The 19,546-nt window shown below is 40.8% G+C and overlaps 1 protein-coding gene across 4 annotated transcripts in view; it reads left to right on the forward strand.

Moving 5' to 3' along the window:
• The window catches only part of NUP98 (nucleoporin 98 and 96 precursor), a 92,376-nt gene that overhangs the window by 59,097 nt on the left and 13,733 nt on the right, over positions 1 to 19,546 (forward strand). For 3 of the 4 annotated variants that reach the window (XM_040964361.1, XM_040964362.1, XM_040964363.1), the window contains exons 20-26: positions 584 to 748; positions 4,347 to 4,529; positions 5,278 to 5,434; positions 8,512 to 8,941; positions 12,580 to 12,812; positions 15,741 to 16,007; positions 19,368 to 19,525. In XM_040964361.1, coding sequence (XP_040820295.1) covers positions 584 to 748; positions 4,347 to 4,529; positions 5,278 to 5,434; positions 8,512 to 8,941; positions 12,580 to 12,812; positions 15,741 to 16,007; positions 19,368 to 19,525 — 1,593 coding nt within the window. The remainder of the gene's footprint in view (positions 1 to 583; positions 749 to 4,346; positions 4,530 to 5,277; positions 5,435 to 8,511; positions 8,942 to 12,579; positions 12,813 to 15,740; positions 16,008 to 19,367; positions 19,526 to 19,546) is intronic. The other variant, XM_040964364.1, reaches the window with a different exon arrangement.

A 19,546-nucleotide genomic window follows, 5' to 3' on the forward strand; every position in this document is an offset into this window, starting at 1 on the left:
GTATTTTGATTATATAACTAGTTGAAGTCTATATGCAATATGTGTGTATTATATGAAAATAGTAGCTACTTTTAGACTCTTTCCTCTATTGACAATACAATTTAAAATGTCTTCTTAGGTGCTAACATTGTGGCACCTGAGTCCCAGCAGCTCCACTTCTGTGTCATCCAGCTTCCTGCTAGCAGAGACTAGCCAAGTACTTGGGACACTGCTGCTCACATGGGACACTCTTAGCCTTGTCCTCGCCCAGCCCTAAACCTTGCAACCATTTGAGTAGTCATTCAGCAGTGGAAGAGATCTCTCTCATTCTTACTCATTCGTGTCACACTGCATTTTAAATAAACTTTTTAAATACATGATTAAATGGTATTTTTACATTCACAAAATTTATTGTATAAGCAGCTACTGTATGTATGATATATTGTTAATCACAGAGAAAGTATGATAGCATTTGATACTTCTATAAATATTTTAATCTTTTTTTTTTTAGCTAAATAATATAAGCTTGCTTTGGCAAATATTGTGGAAAATATTGAATAGAACAGTATTAAAATTGATTTTGTTGGTCTCTTCTCTTTGTTAGGTCTCTCATTTTTCTAAGTATGGCCTTCAGGATTCCGATGAAGAGGAAGAGGAGCGTCCATCTAAAACTAGCACAAAGAAGCTGAAGACTGCCCCTTTGCCCCCTGCTGGCCACACTACCCCCTTTCAGGCCGCTCTTAATGGCAAACCTGCACCTCCACCTCAGGTAGAGAAAGGACAATGAATTTCAGTGGAATCATGATGCAGAAGTTCAAAGAAGTCATTCAGCTAGTACAAAGCTGTTTGTGACCACTGGAACTTTGAAGAGTACAAATATATTGGCAATAACGTTGAGAGGACGAGGGAGGGCACATGGTTTACATATCTGTTTTTTGAGAAATTTAAAGAATCATCTTGCTATTTGGATCATTCCTCTAGAGATTGTCATATTTTTTATCATCTCCCTTATTTGGACTTGGTGAATTCTCTGCTCAATGACCAGCTTATCATAGCACTTGTTTGGGTTAATGCAAAGAAAATCTTACTATTGATTACCTTATGTGCGGTTTAATCTTGTTCCTGATTTTCACCTTTTTTTTTTTTTTTTTCTGAAAGTTAAAATAGCTTTCTGGAAAGGTTTTTAATTCCATTTTTCTAAGTTGTTTGCTTACACTTCAGATAATATCTTGATATTTATGTCTTAATCATAATCTTTATGAAAATATAATTTTAGAATGCAAATGAAATATTTGGCCTGGGGAAAGAATAGCTTCAGTGTTTATTGCAGTCATTTGTTTCATATTCTCCCAGTGGTGGTAAGCCAGTGGAAACATTTTGTCTTTATACGGGAAGTTTTGTAATTTAAATATCATGTAGATTCTTTGAATGCCAACTCTAAAGAATTTTACTTAAATTGAATATTGTTTATATAGTTAATCAAGTTTTAAGAATATTTTTTTCCTGATACTTTTCTCTTAAAGAATTCTTATCAGAGGATTTTTTTGTAAAGCATCTACTACCTCTCAGCTGCTAGGAGCTGGTTGGCATTTTGTGTGCTATAGTTCTTATGGCTGCTGACATGTGCACTTTTTGTGATTTATTAAATAATTTCTTGGGTGGCATTTTCTAACGAATTTTGCCTGTGTATGTTCATGTTTGTGTGTACAGGGTAAATGAAGGGACTATGATGATAACAGAAAGCTGGAATTACACTGACATGTTTCTAATCTTTGTACCATTTAAAATACGGAAGAAATCTATTTAACTAACAAAATGCTGTAAAGAATACTTTTTCCAGTTAGCTGTGTTCATTTCGTTTGAATGATATGCTTGTATGATCCCTTTCTTCCTAAAACGTTTTTTTTTTATCTTACCTATATCTCTTGAGAAGTCAGAGAAAATTATCTTTCTTGCTAATAAAGTAGTACTTAGGATAATTAAATACAACTTAGAAATGTCTATGGACAGATTGGATGAATTTATGTAATTTTGGCCAGGAGTTGGAACTAAGCTCTTTAATTGATAGAGCACAAGTCCTGGAAAGTATCTAAATTCTCACAATGATGATTCAGTAGGTAAGAACTCTGAAAAACTGAACAAAATTTTTGAGAGCCATGAGATTCTGACCCAGCGGAAGGTGATAAACATTCGAAGTGTGCAAATAAAATACAATAAATAGGGAATCTTCTTCCCTGTCTACCTTTAATTAAAGAAGTAAATTATGTTTTCGCTGTTTGGTTGAGGGGATTAGAAATGAGAGAAATGAGTTAAAGTGTTGAGGTATCCAGCCTTTAGGTTTTGATTATTTAATTGTTGATGAAGTGTGTTAGAACGATAATGTTGAACTGTTGAAAAGTTCTTTTTCATATTGACCAGGGAACTCTATGCTGGTGTTAGTTATTAGCATTCAGAACAGTGCAGTTTCTTGGCATGGAAAACATATCTGAGCCTTCTCGGTGAAAGGTTTTCTCACCAAGTCTAAAGATGACGTCTTCACGTTGTCCTGGCTCATTGAAGCAATAGATGCCCATGTTAATTTTTCCTGAAATATGTGCTTATGTTTATTTTTCTTGTATAAAAATTTGGACTTCTTCCTGAAGGGGTATTGGTCAGGGTGAAACCAGGGGACTTTTTGTTTTTAAGGATGTACAGATTTATTTATTTTTATTGAAGAGATAGATTCCATATGGGATTCCTGCGAATGAAAAACAAAAATGAAAAAGATTTAGCCACTAGACTGTTGTGCCAGGCCTATTAAGTTAACTGTGTTTTCTTCCCCTCCCTTTTTTTTAAGATTTATTTATTTTTTATTGGAAAGGCAGATTTACAGAAGGAAGGAGAGATACAGAAAGATCCTCCATATACTGGTTCACTCCTCAGTTGGCAGCAAAGGCCAGAACTAAGCTGATTTGAAGCCAGGAGCCAGGTGCCATCCTGTACTGTTTTCCCAGGCCACAAGCAGGAAAGTGGAGCAGCTGGGACATATTGTATCCCGGTGCATACAAGGCAAGGACTTAGCCATTAGCCATCACGCCAGGCCCAGATATTTCTTTAGATTTTCATATTTATTTAAAGGCCACATTTATTCCAATACTCTTTATTTAAAATTCATAATCTCCTCCCCCCTTTTTAATTTGCTTCTGGTTTTTAAAAGATTCATTTGAAAGACAGCATTAGAGAGAGGTGGAACGACAGAGATCTGTTCACTCTGAAATGACTACAGCAACCACGGCTGGGCCAACCTGAAGCCTGATGCCTGGAATTCCATCCAGGCTTCCTCCTCCATCGGTAGCAAGAACACAAGTTCTGGACTGTCTCCCAATGCTTTTCCAGTTTTGTTAGCAGAGTGCTGAATTGGAGATGGAGCAACAGGAGTTGAAATGGCCTCTTCCATTGGTTTTTGCTTTTGTTTCTAAAAGATAATTGAGGGGCCAGTGCAGTGACTCCACTGGCTCATCTTTGACTTGTAAGTACAGGCATCCCTTATGGGCTTTAGTTTGTGTCCTCGTTGCTCCACTTTTCATCTAGCTGCCTGCCTGCACACATGTGGGAGACGTGGAAAAAGCTCCTGACTGCATTTTGGCACAGCTCCAGCCATTGCTAGTTCATCAAAGTGAACTAATGGAGAGAAGATCTTTCTACTCTCTCTGGAAATATGCCTTTCCAAAAATAAATAAATAAATAAATAATTAAATATATCTAAGCACCAGAAAACGTAAAAACAACCAACTTCACGTTATTATCTCTGCTCTCTGCTATAGTTTTTAGTTTAGAGACTGTGCTAACAGATAAATCCTACTCGCACATAGAAATGAAGAGTAAGCATTCCTCATTTATATTTTACATGGTACTGCCAAGTGAAGGCTAACTAATCTTGGGATTTGGTCACTCAGAAGATAGGTTATATCAACTAGACATTTATTTCTAATTGTGTTCTTTTTTAAAAAATGTGACGTTGCTAGACTCTTTGATATTTGTACCTTGTATTCTCTCTTCCCATTGTCTGGCTACAAGGCAATATGAGGGCAGGGTGATACTATGTAAATCAGAAAATTGTGATTGTTAGCTCATTCAGGTAAGACACAACCTTTTGTTTCTGAATATTTTTTATTGCAAGAGAATGATTCCATGAATCTTTATTCAGAGGCCAAATACTTACTGGTTGATTTGGGGATAATTAATGTTAAATTATCTTTAGCATCTCATGATGACAAGGGCAGAATCTAATATTGTTGGATCATGTTCTGAATAAAGTAACTCTGATATAGAAGCTCTGTGTTTGAGTTAATTTAATGCTGCTTCCCTGATGTTTCTGCTGTCTACAGAGTCAGAGCCCAGAGGTGGAACAGTTAGGGAGGGTTGTGGAACTGGACAGTGACATGATAGATATCACCCAGGAGCCAGTTTTGGATTCCATGCTAGAAGAGAGCGTGGCTGAAGATCAGGAACCTGTGTCTGCTTCCACGCACATTGCTTCTTCACTGGGAATTAATCCACATGTTTTACAGGTGATGTTCTAATCTGTAGTTCCTACTGCAGAAACTCAAACTACTATTTTACCTCTTGTGTAACACCAGATTTAGTATAAGACTGTTGAGTGTTCACTTTATGAGGAAAACAAAAGAATATGGTCAATATTTGAGCATTGTTTTTCCGCTCAGAGAAGGATGGTCATATTGACACTAGAAGATAACACATTTTCTTTTCTTTAATTGTGTTAGATGATCAGGGTTCTGATCCCATTTTTGTAACTTTATTATTATATGACATTGAAGTTATTTAACATCTATGAGCACTGACAGCTCTCTAAAATGTAACTGGTTTACAGGGCGGTTTCAAGGCTCTGCAAAGTATTCCACAAAATTTAAAAATTGAACAAAAAAAACCAAATCCTCGTTGATAAGTTTCTTTAAGCTCTTTCTACTTTGCTTTACCCATGCCTTTTGGTGTGAGTTTAGGTTATTGCTTGTGTTTTGTCTGATTTCAAAATTACTTATTCAGCAAACTGGAGCAATTGGTGTGGGTAGAATCTTACAGCTACAAAGGCTTATGCTGACTTTTGCCTTTATTTACATGTATTGTCATCTAGACAATCACATAAGTGTTAACTATTTCTGGACACAGTCTTTAGGAGAGAGGGTTTTTTTTGGGGGGGGGGGTTTTCTGTATTTTTAAAATGGACTTTTTTGAGTCCATTGTTTATATGTTTGTAAGAGCACATTGTTTATATGTATTTGTGTTTGCATTGCCTTTTAGATCATGAAAGCATCATTGCTTACTGAAGAAGAAGATGTAGATATGATGCTGGATCAACGCTTCAGTCACCTTCCTTCCAAAGCAGATACTTCTCAAGAAATCTGTTCTCCCAGACTCCCCATTTCAGCGTCCCACTCATCAAAATCGCGTTCGCTAGGTAGTGTATAAGACATATTCTTTTACAAGAAAGCTGTAATATCATCAAGCTCTGCTTTTCATGTATCTCCTATACTGAATGGACTTCTAGAATGTATCTCCCTTACAGCCCTACCAATGACATAAGGATATTAAGCGTGTACTCTTATAAATATGTGTATCAAGATATATAACTACTTCTATTGATGAAGATATAGGAAGTTATGCCAAGCATTTGCTTTGTTTAGTATTATGTTTTTGTTTGCTTGTGAATGAATTAGATAATAACCACCAATTTCTAACTTATCACAAGTTATTTAGAGGATTGAACAAATTGTCATATCCTGAACTCTTTCTGCAGTCCTAAATTCAGTGCCAAATTAGGACAACCTATACTTTTGACAGTACACATAAATTCCTAAACTGTCCCTGTTGGATATCGTGGACTATACCTAGGTAGAGTGAGTTTTGCTGTCAACCAAACACTTCATTCAGGAGCTGTCAAGTGGTAGACCTGTGGAGAGGCCCTTCAGGCACTGTTTTGAATACCTGCATACCATACTGGAGTGCCTATGGTAAAGTTGGTTCAATCTTCCTGCTCATATGAACCCTGAGAGGCAGCACTTGATAGCCTATGTAGTTGTATCTCTGCCTCCCAGGATTGAGTTCCTGCCTGCCAGTTTCAACCTGGCCAGATCTCCAATTTTAGTCAGCATTTGGGGTTAGAGCAGCAGAAGGCATAGTTATTTTTCACCGTTTCCTCATCTCTACTACTTAGATAAGGTTTTTGATTTGAACAAAATTTGCTAAAAGTGAAACACTTTGTAGTTTCTGTTCCTTTTGATTTTCTTTATAATAAACCATAAGGGTTGTGTATTTAATTTTCATCTACTTAAATAGAGCAACAGAGAAGGATCTTCCATCTGCTGATTAAATCCCCAAATGCCTACAGCAAATAGGACCAAGCCATGTCAAAGCCATCAGTTTGGAGCTCTGTTGAGCGTCCTACTGGACCCTAAGTGTTTGTTTACTTACTCGAACCTGAGAGTAATAGAGAGCTCCCTTCTGGTGGTTCCCTACCTAGATATGGCCACAACAAATTAGGATGAGCAAAGCTGAAGTTAGTGGCCTAGAACTCTGTCCGGTTCTCCCATGTGGATGATAGGAACCCAAGAGCTTGTTGAGCCAGCATGCACTATCTTCCCAGGCATGTGAGCAGGAAGATGGGTGGAAAGCAGAGCAGCTAGCACCTAAACCAGCACCAACCTGTAATCATATATACTTTTAATAGTTTTAATTTTGTGCTTTAGAGAAGAACCATACTGCTGTAGCACAGTGAATTTTAAGCTCCCAATGTGATGCTGACATGGCATATTGAAATACCCGTTTGAATCCTGGCTGCTCTGCTTTCAAACTACCTGGGAGGGTAGCAGATAGCAACCCAACTGCACGTTGTTAGATAATGGGTTGGAGATTCTGGTTCCTGATCTTCACCTGAAACAAACCTGCCTGTTTCAGCCATTTGGGAGACTGAATCATTATGAGAATGATCTCTCAAAGCTGGCACCATGGCATTGTGAAGTGAGCTTTTGTCTGTGACATGACATCCCCTTTGAGTGCCAGTTTGATTCTGGGCTGCACCACCTTCAATCCAGCTCGCTGATATGACATGGGAAAGTAACAGAAGATGGCTCAAGTCCTTGAGCCCATGCACGCATATGGAAACCCAGAAGAAGTTACTGACTCCTGGTGTCCAGTCGTCTCAGTTCCAGCCATTGCAGCCATTTGGGGAATAAACCAACACATGGAAGATGCTTCTCTGTCCCTACTTTGCTCTCTGTAAATCCATCTTTGAAATAAAAGAAAAAATCGATCTCTTTCTCTGTCACTCTTTCAGACAAATAAATAAATCTTCTAAAAGATTGTGAGATAGGCAATAGTAATAAACAATTCAGAAAAGCAAATGTACAATCATAAGATTTGCTGGCACTGAGGGTTACAGGATTGGAACTTCAGTTTTGATATTTGACCTTACCAAGTTTTACATCTGAAGTAAAACATCTGGGACTCAAACCAGCACTTGTGGGATGTCAACTTTGTAGGCAGCAACTTGATGTGCTTTGCCTTAATGCTGCCCTTTTTTATTTATTTACTTTTTGTAGTTTAATAAGCTTGGAATTCCATGTAACTTTTGGATACTATATAAATTGTATAAGTGTCCATTTAGGAAATGTATTTGTTCAAACATTAAGATTTCTTTGTGGTGAAAACATCTAAAAGTCCTATTTTCTGTATTTTTTTCCCCCATAATATGTACATAAATGAACTATTTTTATATAATCTTCCCAAACTTTTTTTTTTTAAGGTATTTATTTATATAAATTCAGAATGATAGAAGGGAAATGAGACACACAGAGATCTCTCATCTGCTGATTCACTCCCTGAATAGCAGCTATGACCAAGTTCAGGCTAGGCCAGGTCAAACTGACGAGCCAGGAACTTCTTCAGGTTTCCAGTATAAATAGCAGGTAGCCCAAGTATTTGGGCCATCCTCAGCTTTTCTCTTAGTTGTATTAATAAGAAGCAAGATTGGAAGCAATATACCTGGGGCTTGAACTGGCACTCCAGGTAGTGGCTTAACCCACTGTTCCACAGTACAGGCTCCCAAATTCTGGGTTCTGGTATGGCATAGCATTGGAGACAGACCTCTCTGGACTGAACTTTCAATCCTTGCGCTTCCATTTCTGGATTTGGGCAAGCCAACACTTGACTGAACCCAGTTTTTTTCACTTAAAGGATGAGATGGTGATGGTGCTGTTATTGAAGAATGAAATTAATTTGGAATGTACATAGGCTGCTTACACAGTATGCTACAATTAAGTGCTAGATACATATTGTTTAAGTTTAGTATTAGCAAGTATTGTTCTTAGTGTTGACGCCATCGTCATTGTAGCTCTTGGTTGAGATAATAGTTGCTATGAATAATAAATCTCTTCTGGTCATGTATGTGTGATTTAATTAGTAGGATGGTTTTGTCTCAGCTGACTTGTGTTATTTGGGGAACAGTAGATCATAATAATCTTTTTTTTCTCCTTTCAGTTGGTGGATTACTACAATCAAAATTTACAAGTGGAACTTTCCTTTCACCAAGTGCCTCTGTGCAAGAGTTTCATACTCCCAGAGCGTCATCTTTAATGAGTGTCCCAGCCACATCAACTTGGACCTTGCCTCCACCCCTGACTGCTGTGTTTACAGTGCCCAGCCCAGCCCCCGAGATTCAGTTGAAAACAGTCGGTACACGCAGGCAACCAGGCCTAGTCCCTCTTAAAAAGTCTATCACCTATGGCAAGGGGAAACTCTTGATGGACATGGCTCTATTTATGGGACGCTCATTTCGAATTGGTTGGGGACCCAACTGGACTCTTGCTAATAGTGGGGAGCAGCTGAGTGGCTCTCAAGAACTAGAAAATCATCGTGTTTCTGATTCTATGGAATATGGATTTCTACCTAATCCAGTGGTTGTTAAATCGTGAGTCAGATTTCTTGATGCTTTTTAAAGTAAAACGTTTTGTTTAATTGTTTGTTTGAAAGAGAGAGTGACAGGCAAGGAAGGAGGGAATAACTGACTACTTGTTTACCCCTGAAATGATCACAGTGGGCAGGGCCAATTCAGGCAGAAACCAGGAGTCGCAAATTGTATTTTGGCCTCTGTGAGTGGCAGGGTACCAAACACCTGGGCAATTTCTGCTGTCCTCTCAGACACATTAGCAGGGAGCTGACTGGGAAGCTAAGCTCGTGGGACTCTACTGGCAGTCAAATATGGGATGCTGCATTTGCAAGTGGTGGCTTAAGATACGATGCCACAATGCCAGTTGCTCTTCATCTTTAGAAAGGCAGCATAATAGGAAAAGGAAAACAAAATCAAAAACTAGTCAGGAAACCTAAGGTCAGAACCCAGCTCTTTGAATCTTGTAGATAGGTTTTTTAAGCACAGTTGTAGATAGTAAAAGCTATTTGTATAGTTACTAACTGAACTTTGCCACCACATTCCCAGGTACATTAGAAGTGAGTCAGATTTTAAGTGGAGCATCCAGGTCTCAGACTGGTACCCATATGGTATGCTGGCACATAACTGGGCCTAACTTGCTACATCACCATGCTGGTGCTTAAGTTCTAGTTGCAGAAGTAACAGATAAAAGGTGTTGCCTCAACTTTCCTTGTATGTTCAGCATTTATATCGCAGTAGAATTTTTTTTCTATTTTGTTGCTTAGATATTAGTATTTTTCTTCATAAACCAATTTATGTGTATAAATAATAAACACATTTTCTATGGTTGTATAACCTGTGCATAAGTATTTTAATATTCTACACTATATGTGTATAATATGTAACTATATACATTACAGTCCTATGCAATCTCCTGCTTTTAAAACATAGATATACAAGAGTGCTTGAAAAAATTCTTAGATATATATTGATTTTTTTTTTTTTTTTAAAGATTTATTTTTATTATTTTTTCATTGGAAAGGCGGATATACAGAGAGGAGAGACAGAGAGGAAGATCTTCCATCCGATGATTCATTCCCCAAGTGAGCGCAACGGGCCGATACTATGCCGATCCGAAGCCAGGAGCCTCTTGCGGGTCTCCCACGCGGGCGCAGGTTCCCAAAGCTTTGGGCCGTCCTCGACTGCCTTCCCAGGCCACAAGCAGGGAGCTGGAAGGGAAGCGGGGCTGCCGGGATTAGAACCGGCGCCCATATGGGATCCCGGGCGTGCAAGGCGAGGACCTTTAACCACTTGCGCCACCGCGCCGGGCCCAGGATATATATTGATTAAAAGATTTATGGGACTGGCTGGCTCTCAGTCTCAACAAGGTAATCCTCCATCATTAAGCATCAGCATGCCACATGTGCACCGCTTCATGTCCTGACTGCCCCACTCCCCATCGAACTCCCTGCTGGAAAAGCAGCAGAGGATGACCCAAGTTCTCTGGATCCAGAACCAATGTGGAAGACCTAACTGAAGTTCCAAGGACTCTGGCACAGCATGTGGAATGGAATCACACTCAACAAACCTTTGTTACTGGACGTTCTCTCTCTCTGAAACAGAGTTAGAATTTACATCGAAAGGGATTTTTGGAAAAGATTTATTTATTTATATTGCAAAGTCAGATATACAGAGAAGATAGACAGAGAGGAAGATCTTCCGTCCGATGATTCACTCCCCAAGTGAGCACAACTTCCGATGCTATGCTGATCCAAAGCCAGGATCCAGGAACTTCTTCCAGGTATCCCACGCAGGTGCAGGGTCCCAAAGCTTTGGGCCATCCTCGACTGCTTTCCCAGGCCATAAGCAGGGAGCTGGATGGGAAGTGGAGCTTCCAGGATTAGAACCGGCGCCCATATGGGAACCCTAGTGCATTCAAGGCGAGGACCCCAGCCACTAGGCCACACTGCCGGGCCCAATAAGTGAATTTTTTTTTTTAAAGATTTATTTTTATTATTTTTCATTGGAAAGGCGGATATACAGAGAGGAGGAGAGACAGGAAGATCTTCCGTCCGATGATTCACTCCCCAAGTGAGTGCAACGGGCCGATACTATGCTGATCCGAAGCCAGGAGCCTCTTCCGGGTCTCCCACGTGGGTGCAGGTTCCCAAAGCTTTGGGCTGTCCTCGACTGCTTTCCCAGGCCACAGGCAGGGAGCTGGAAGGGAAGTGGAGCTTCCAGGATTAGAACCGGCGGCCATATGGGAACCCTAGTGCATTCAAGGCGAGGACTTTAGCCACTAGGCCACACTGCCGGGCCCAATAAGTGAATTTTTTAATAAGTCTTTTTAAGTCGACTCTCAAAAGTAGAAAATCCTGACCATAGTGTAGTTACTTCCTTGGTATCTGTGGAGTTAGCCTCATGGCTCTACTAATTTATGTGAAAGGCAGAGTTAGAGAGAGGAAGATACAGAAAGGAAATCTTCCATCTTCTGATTGAGTACCCAAATGGCCACCTTGACCAGCATTCTTACAGACCTAAGTCAGGAGCCATGAGGTTCTTCCAGGTCTCCCACGCAGGTTCAGAGGTTCAAATACTTGTGCTTTCTTCACTGTTTTTTTCAGGCACACTAGCTTAGAAGTGGATCAGAAGTAGAGCAGGGCCCGGTGCGGTGGCGCAGTGGTTAAGGTCCTCACCTTGCATGCCCGGGATCCCATATGGGCGCCGGTTCTGATCCCGGCAGCCCCGCTTCCCATCCAGCTCCCTGCCTGTGGCCCGGGAAAGCAGTCGAGGACAGCCCAAAGCTTTGGGAACCTGCACCCGCATGGGAGACCCGGAAGATGCTCCTGGCTTCGGATCGGCATAGCATCGGCCGTTGCGCTCACTTGGAGAGTGAATCATCGGACGGAAGACCTTCCTCTCTGTCTCTCCTCTCTGTATATCCGCCTTTCCAATAAAAATAAAATAAATCTTTAAAAAAAAAAAAAGTAGAGCAGCTAGGATATAACTCATTAGCCCATATGGAATGACTGTGTTGCCTAGCATCATGACTTTGATACCTAAGTAAAATTTGCTGAAATTGTATCACACAATAACTTTGACTTCTTTGTTTTTGTTAATATGAGAAGTGCAGAGACAAAGAATGTGCTGGTTCACTCACCAGTGCATTCAGCAGCTGAGGTCCAGTCTGAAGCCAGGAGCTGGGACCGTAATCCTCATCTCCACTGTGGGTAGGAGGACCCCAGCTCTTTGAACCCATATGTGCTTCCTCCCAGGATCTGCATTAGCAGCAGTTTGAAATGAAAAGTGAATCAAGGACTTGAACCTAGCCGTTCCTGTATGAGATGTGGGCTTTCCAAATGTCAGGCACTTGGCCAGGTGCCCACTCCCTTCAGACTTTAAGCCCTAGGATTTTAGTATCGAGATGTAAACTGAAGCCAGGCCCATATCTAGCTGTATGATTCCAGGGATAGTTGTAACCTGATTAAAGAATCCTTTGGGTTCTGAGTCATGGACCAGATAATTAATTTGTTCAGTATATACTAGATAAATTTAGTAGAGATTGACATCATGATACATGCCTTTAAAATTACAGTGAGTCATACAGTCAAGTCAAGTTGCACAGAAATCTTAGCTTATATCTTTCTTTCATTTTCTTTGTTCTTTATTTGTCCCGATAGCCTCACTGAGTCCCCATTCAAAGTTCGTTTGGAAAAACTCAGTTTAAGAAAAAAGAAGCTGGATGAAGAAGACCTGCAACTGTACCAGACACCTCTGGAACTCAAATTAAAACATAGTACTGTCAATGTGGATGAGCTGTGTCCTCTCTTTGTCCCCAGTCCTGGAGTTGATATCATTCATGACTATGCAAATTGGGTTAAGGATGCGTCCAGAGACCTAATGGAATCACAGAGTAAGTATGTAGCGTGCTTGCCCCCCTTAGCCTCCAGCAGTGGAGGTCATGGCATATGTTCATAGGAGGGCAAATGTCTTCACCAGTACAATAGTTTGTACTTGCTTGTAGTTGAGTTGGAATAAGCTGAATCCCAAGCAAGAAAACTGTTACTGCTCTGTTATTATTTTTTGAAAAAAATATTTATTTTTATTACAAAGTCAGATTTACAGAGAGGAGGAGAGATAGAGAAAAAGATCTTCCATCCGATGGTTTACTACCCAAGTGAGCGCAAAGGCTGGTGCTGCGCTGATCCGAAGCCAGGAGCCAGAAACTTCCTCCAGGCTTCCCAGGCAGGTGCAGGGTCCCAAGCATGGGCTGTCCTCAACTGCTTTCCCAGGCCACAAACAGGAAGCTGGATCGGAAGTGGAGCTGCAGGGAATAACACCAGTGCCCATATGGGATCCCTGCACGTTCAAGGCGAGAACCCTAGCTGCTAGGCCATGGCACTGGGCCCTCAGTTATTTTTTAATTTGTGAAACTTTCCGCTCTTCTTCAGAAAACACAATTCTCTAAATCCTGCATCTTCCTTATGCAACTCAAAACTCAGTGTTTCCTAACAACTTTGTTAAAATGTCCATTACTTATTTCTCCTCTTTTATCGTCCTGTGTCTATTCTTACCATGATTTTCTGAACAAAGTTTCTAATTTAATAACTTAGTATTTCAAACAGTAGAAAGCCTATACTTAACACATGCTTAGAAAATCATTGTTACTGGGCCTGAGGAGTAGCCTAGTGGCTAAAGTCCTTGACTTGCACATGGCAGGATCCCACATGAGCACTGGTTCTAATCCCAGCTGCCCCACTTCCCATCCAGCTCCCTGCCTGTTGCCTGGGAAAGCAGTCGAGGACAGGCCAAAGCTTTGGGACCCTACACCTGCGTGCAAGACTCAGAAAACCCTCCAGGCTCCTGGTTTCGGATTGTCCAGATCAAAAGTGGAGCATCTGTGACTAGAACTGGCATTTGTATTGTGATGCTGGTTCTAAGACACTATAGCTTAGTTTGGAGTTGGGTTAAATTGATTATCTTTTAAGCCTGAGTTTGCTACATATTACCTGTAATTTAAATGCTGAAATCTCCATGTCTCCATTTAATAAACTGAAATGAAATGATCTAACATTTTAACATGTAGGTTAAACATTTTAGCAGGTATGTTAAAATTAGTTTATTCTTGGGCCACCGTGATACCCTAGTGGCTAAATCCTCATGTGGCTAGATTCCTCATGGAATCTCCTGTATTCCATATGGGTGTGTCCTAGCTGCTCCACTTGAAATCTGATAGAGGCTCCTGGCTTCAGATCAGCTCAGCTCCCACCGTTGCAGCCAGCAAGTGAACCATTAGATAGAAGGTCTTGGTCTGTCTCTCTCACTAACTCTGTCCTCCTCTCTATATCTTAAAATTAAGATACCTGAAAAAAGTGTTTTAATCATTTTTTTAATGGCTTTTATCTATTTGAAAGGCAGATTTATAGAAAGAAGGACAGATCTTCCAGATCTTTCCTCTGATGGTTCACTCTGGCCACAACAGCCAGAGCTGACTTGATTTTAAGCTAGAAGCCAGGAACTTCTCTCTCTGGGTCTCCCCATGGGATACCAATGCTTTTGGCTAAGGGTTAGTTTGTGGAGCTAGTACATCCGCTTCCAAATAATTTTTTAAATTAATTTATTTATTCACTGATTGATTGGGACAGGGCGAAAGGGAGTACTCTCCAAATTTCCATGACAGCCAAAGTTAGGCCAAGTCAGAGTGAAAAAATCAGCTCAGTTCTAGTCAAACCTGTGCCTGTCCCAGATGAGCCCTTCCCTGCTGCCTCCCAGCGTTCCGCTTTAGCAGGAAGCTAGAATTGGAACAAGCTGGGACTCAAATTCAGGCACTCAGGTGAGAGTGCACGTATCCCACCAACATAAGATGTTTTAATCAACATGTAAAACTATGTCAGTAGAAGGAAAGAACAAGCCCTTACATATTTTTAGAGCCCTTTGTGTGTGCTGCAGTGGGGCAGCAGTAGCAGCATCCCATATAGGTGTGGGTTAATGTCCTGGCTGCTAACTTCCAATCCAGCTCTCTGTGGCTTGGGAAAGCAGCAGAGGATGGCCCAATGTCTTGGGATTCTGCACCCACACGAGTGACTCCTAACCCCTGGCTCTTGGCTTTAGATCAGCTTAACCCTGCAGCTAGTTAATCTCTAAATCTGCCTTCCAAATAAAAATAAATAAATCTTTAAATGAAAAGATTATTTGTTTAGAACGGAGGATTATAAAGGGGGAAATGCAGAAAGGGAGAAATCTTCCATAAACTGGTTCACTCCCTAACCATCCTCTGGCCAGGGCTGGTTGAAGCTGAAGCCAGGATCCAGGCAGTTCATCCAGTTCTCCCAGATGTTCCAGGCCTCTGGTACTTGGACTGTTCCCCACTGCTTTCCCAGACACATTAGCAGGGAACTGGATTGGATGCAGAGTTAAGTGAGACTCGAACTGGAAGCCACATGGTACACTGGCACTGTAGGCAGCAGCTTCACCCGCTTTGCAACGATGCTGTCCTCTACATTTCATAGAAGTATTTCAAAGACAGAATTTGACCAAATTACAGTAGCTCTGCCAAATAGTAATCATAGTTTCACATCATAAGAGAACTTGTTTAAACTTGTTTAACGGAACATGGAGTTTTTTTCATGTAATTATCAAATAAACAGGATGAGCAAGCAGTTGTTTTATATGCCTCTGCAACTTGTAAGAGAAAGGTGAGTGGAGGTGGAAACACGTTCAGGATAATTATTTCAGGTTGTGATTTGTGGTACTTTCTGTATTTTTAAGTCACAGTTAGTGTTTAATTCTCTCAGTTTATTGTAAGAATTGATGTCTTAGCATTGCTTTTCTGTTCTTTTAGTTGTGAAGCACTGGAGCCTCACATGGACATTATGTGAAGCCCTTTGGGGACATCTGAAGGAACTTGACGGCCAGCTGGATGAGCCCAGTGAATACATTCAAATTCTGGAGCGACGAAGAGCTTTCTCTCGCTGGTTGTCCCACACTGCTGCTCCTCAGATTGAAGAGGAAGTCTCCTTAACTCAGAAAGACAACCCTGTGGAGGCTGTCTTTAGCTACCTCACAGGCAACAGAATCGGAGAGGCCTGTTCCCTAGCCCAGCAGTCAGGTGAGGCATCTGGCTTTCCTGGGCCAGTGTCTGTTACCTGCTTACTGTCTCCTACCCTTGCTGGTAGATTTTGCATCTGTCTTCTGACTTCCTAGGATCATTATTGCTTCTTCCAGAATGGGGATCATGTCTTCTTTTTGTTTAATGTCTTTCTACAATGGTAAACATGAAATTAACTTAAAATTATTTTACTTTTAGATCACATTATAAATTAGAAGATACAGAAAAGCAAAAAGGAGACAGATCCTGTGACCAGAATGAACTTTTTTTTTTTAAGGATACATATATGTATCAGTTATTACCCAGGAAATTCAAAATTAAGATTGTGTTGGTCTGTCAATTACTTGGGGTATTTAATACATTTTCCAATATGTTGGTGGAGCTGTCAGTGTTTGCTTATAATTCTGCCAACTTTTATTTTCTATGAATCAGGTGTGCAACAGTTTATAGTTGTTATGTATTCTTTTTTTTTTTTTTAAGATTTATTTGTTTATTGGAAAGTCAGATATACAGAGAGGAGGAGAGACAGAGAGGAAGATCTTCCATCCGATGATTCGCTCCCCAAGTGAGCCGCAATGGCCGATGTTATGCCGATCCAAAGCCAGGATCCAGGAACTTCTTCCGGGCATCCCACGTAGGTACAGGGTCCCAAGGCTTTGGGCCGTCCTTGACTGCTTTCCCAGGCCACAAGCAGGGAGCTGGATGGGAAGTGGAGCTGCAGGGATTAGAACTGGAGCCAATATGGGATACGGGCACGTCAAAGAGAGGACTTTGGCCCCTAGGCCACAGTGCCAGGCCCGGATGAACATTTTAAATGCATGTTTTAAAAAGACTATTTAGGCCATTTCCTTTGTAATATACAAAGGTATGTGCACATGGAACATTTGTCTATAAACTTTTCAGAGATGGTGTCCTATTTTCACATTCTATTTTTTGTTTTTTAACTGTATGTTTTATTTTTAGTATTTTTTACATAGTGCAGAGGGATGTATGCCCGTGTGGGTCTCTCTAGGGTTGGTAGGAACAGGCATGGAGAGTATTGAGTGATTTTGATAACCCTTGAGACATTGGTGTTTTTTGTTTTTTGGGTTTTTTTTGTTTTTGTTTTTGTTTTTTTTTTTTTGCTCCAGTGTTGAGAGGCAGTGGGATTGGAAGTAGAAATTCTTGAACTCCAATCCATGCTCATATACGTTCCTGACATGATAGATGGTAGCTTAACTTGCTAAATCCCAGTCCCCATTACTGAAAAATTGTGCCTTCTTAAAATTTTTTTTTGGAAAGGCAGATTTCCAGAGAAAAGAGACGGAAATATTTTCTATCCCCTGCTTCCCTCCCCTAAAAAGCTGCAGTGCCAAAACCATAAGCTTCCTGTGGGTCTCCCACATGGGTATAGGGTCCTAATGCTTTGGGCCATCACTGCCTTCCCAGGTCACAAGCAGGCAGCTGGATAGGAAGTGGAGCAGTCAGCACACGAATTGGCACCATAATGGATCCTGGCGCAGTCATGGCAAGGATTTAGCCACCGAGCCATTGCACCAGGCCCTCAGAACCCGTTTGCAGTGATCACTGGAATAACAGTTAGGTAAAAGAAAATTTATAGAAATTATGAACACTATCAATTAACTACCTGATACCTACCCAACAAGAAGATTCCAAATCAGTAACTTAAGCGTACACCTGAAGAATTGAAAAATAAAAGAATTAAACTGAATCTTGGCAAAGAAAGAAACAGTTCTTAAGCACTTATGAAATCATAAATACATGATACCTGATTATAAAACAAAACTGTGGTGCTAGCATTTTGGTATACTTCATTGAGATGTCACCTACAATGTTGACATACCGAATGGGCACCACCAGCTTTTAGATCCAGATTCCTGCTAATGTTCTGGGAAAGTACTGAAAGTTGGCCCCAGTAATTGAGCTCTTGCCACCCATGTAGGAGATCTGGATGAAGCTCCGAGCTTTGGCCTGGTCCTGCAGCTCTCTGAGGAGTGAACCAGCAGATGGAAGAGTTAGCTTAATCACTCTCTGTCTCTGTAACTCCTCATTTCAAATAAAATCTTTTAAAAACAAACCATGGAAATCCATAGTTTAACTTTCATGTAATAGTGAAAAACTGTATTTCCTAGACTGGAATCTGCATTTCCATGCAGTGGAATCGATAGTGTTGCCAAATCAGGCAGGAAAAAGAACCATAAATCATTCGAATTAAAACAGAAGGGATAGAGGATCAGCACTGTGGCATGGTGAATGAAGTGGCTGCCCACAGTGCTAAGCATCCCATTTGAGTGCCAGCTCAGGTCTTGGCTGCTCCCCTTCAGTTCCAGCTCTTTGCTTATGGCTTGAGAAAATAATGGAGAATGGTTCAAGGCTTTGGACCCTGAATCCACATGGGAGACCCAAAAGAGACCCCCCGGGCTCCTGGGTTTGGATAGGATAAACTATGGCCCTCAAGAAACGTATGGTGACCATATGGGGAGTGAGGCAGTGCATGGAAAATGCCTCTTCTGCTCTCTTTCTCTGTAAATGTGCCTTTCAAATAAAATAAAATGAATCTAAAAAATAGAGCTTTAGCTTTCAGATGAAAGATTTAGCTCCTAGCATAATAGTCTTCAATTGTCAAAACACTGACCCCATAAAAACAAAAGAAAAATAATGACTGTGTGACCCCATAAAAACATACTGACTGTGAGGTGGTCTGCGATAGACTAATAAAAGGAAGATGTGGGCATTTTATGCAGCAGTTACATGGCATGCAGGACACCTGTGTTCCACATCAGAGTGATATTTCAAGTCTTGGCTCTGCTTCTTATGATGCTTACTCTAAAAGGGAGCAAGGTGATAGCTGGAGTACTTTGTCCAGCTATCACCTTGCGTTGAATTTTGGGTACCTGACTTTGCCTTCGTCCAGTCCTTCCTGTTGTGAGAGGGAACCAGTAGATGGAAGATCTTCCTGTGTCTCTGCCTTAAAAATACAAGTTGAGGGTGGGGGGAAATACAAGGACACTGAGTTTGTGTACAGGCACACATCTTAGTTTTTCTTTAGATGTAGATTTTCCATTTCTTCATGTCACTGTATGAAACATTCTAGTTTGCCGTGCTTTCATTCATTTTATAGAAAAAAAATTTTTTTAGGGTTACAGAAGTAGTTCATCCCTCTGTTAAGCTTGTATATAATTTTAAGTTAAATTACACAGCAGGTTTTCTACCCAAACAGAAAATGGTAAGTTATTCATCAGTATCTTTTATCCTATTACAGGAAACCATCTTGGGTGTTCCTTCCTTCCTAAGGAATTGAGCAGAAAGTGCTTGTATGTCTAACTTTGTACTCAGTCGAGGTATTTCTGTTTTCTTTAGGTGACCATCGCCTTGCCCTTCTTTTGTCTCAGTTGGTGGGCAGCCAGTCTGTCCGGGAGCTGCTCACCATGCAACTCGTGGATTGGCACCAACTCCAAGCTGACTGCTTCATCCAGGATGAGAGGCTGCGCATATTTGCCCTGTTAGCTGGAAAACCGGTATCATCAACTTTTACCACA

This window comes from Ochotona curzoniae, unplaced genomic scaffold, assembly GCF_017591425.1.
Source record: "Ochotona curzoniae isolate NIBS_2020 unplaced genomic scaffold, NIBS_Ocur_1.0 scaffold_3223, whole genome shotgun sequence".
Taxonomy (NCBI): domain Eukaryota; kingdom Metazoa; phylum Chordata; class Mammalia; order Lagomorpha; family Ochotonidae; genus Ochotona; species Ochotona curzoniae.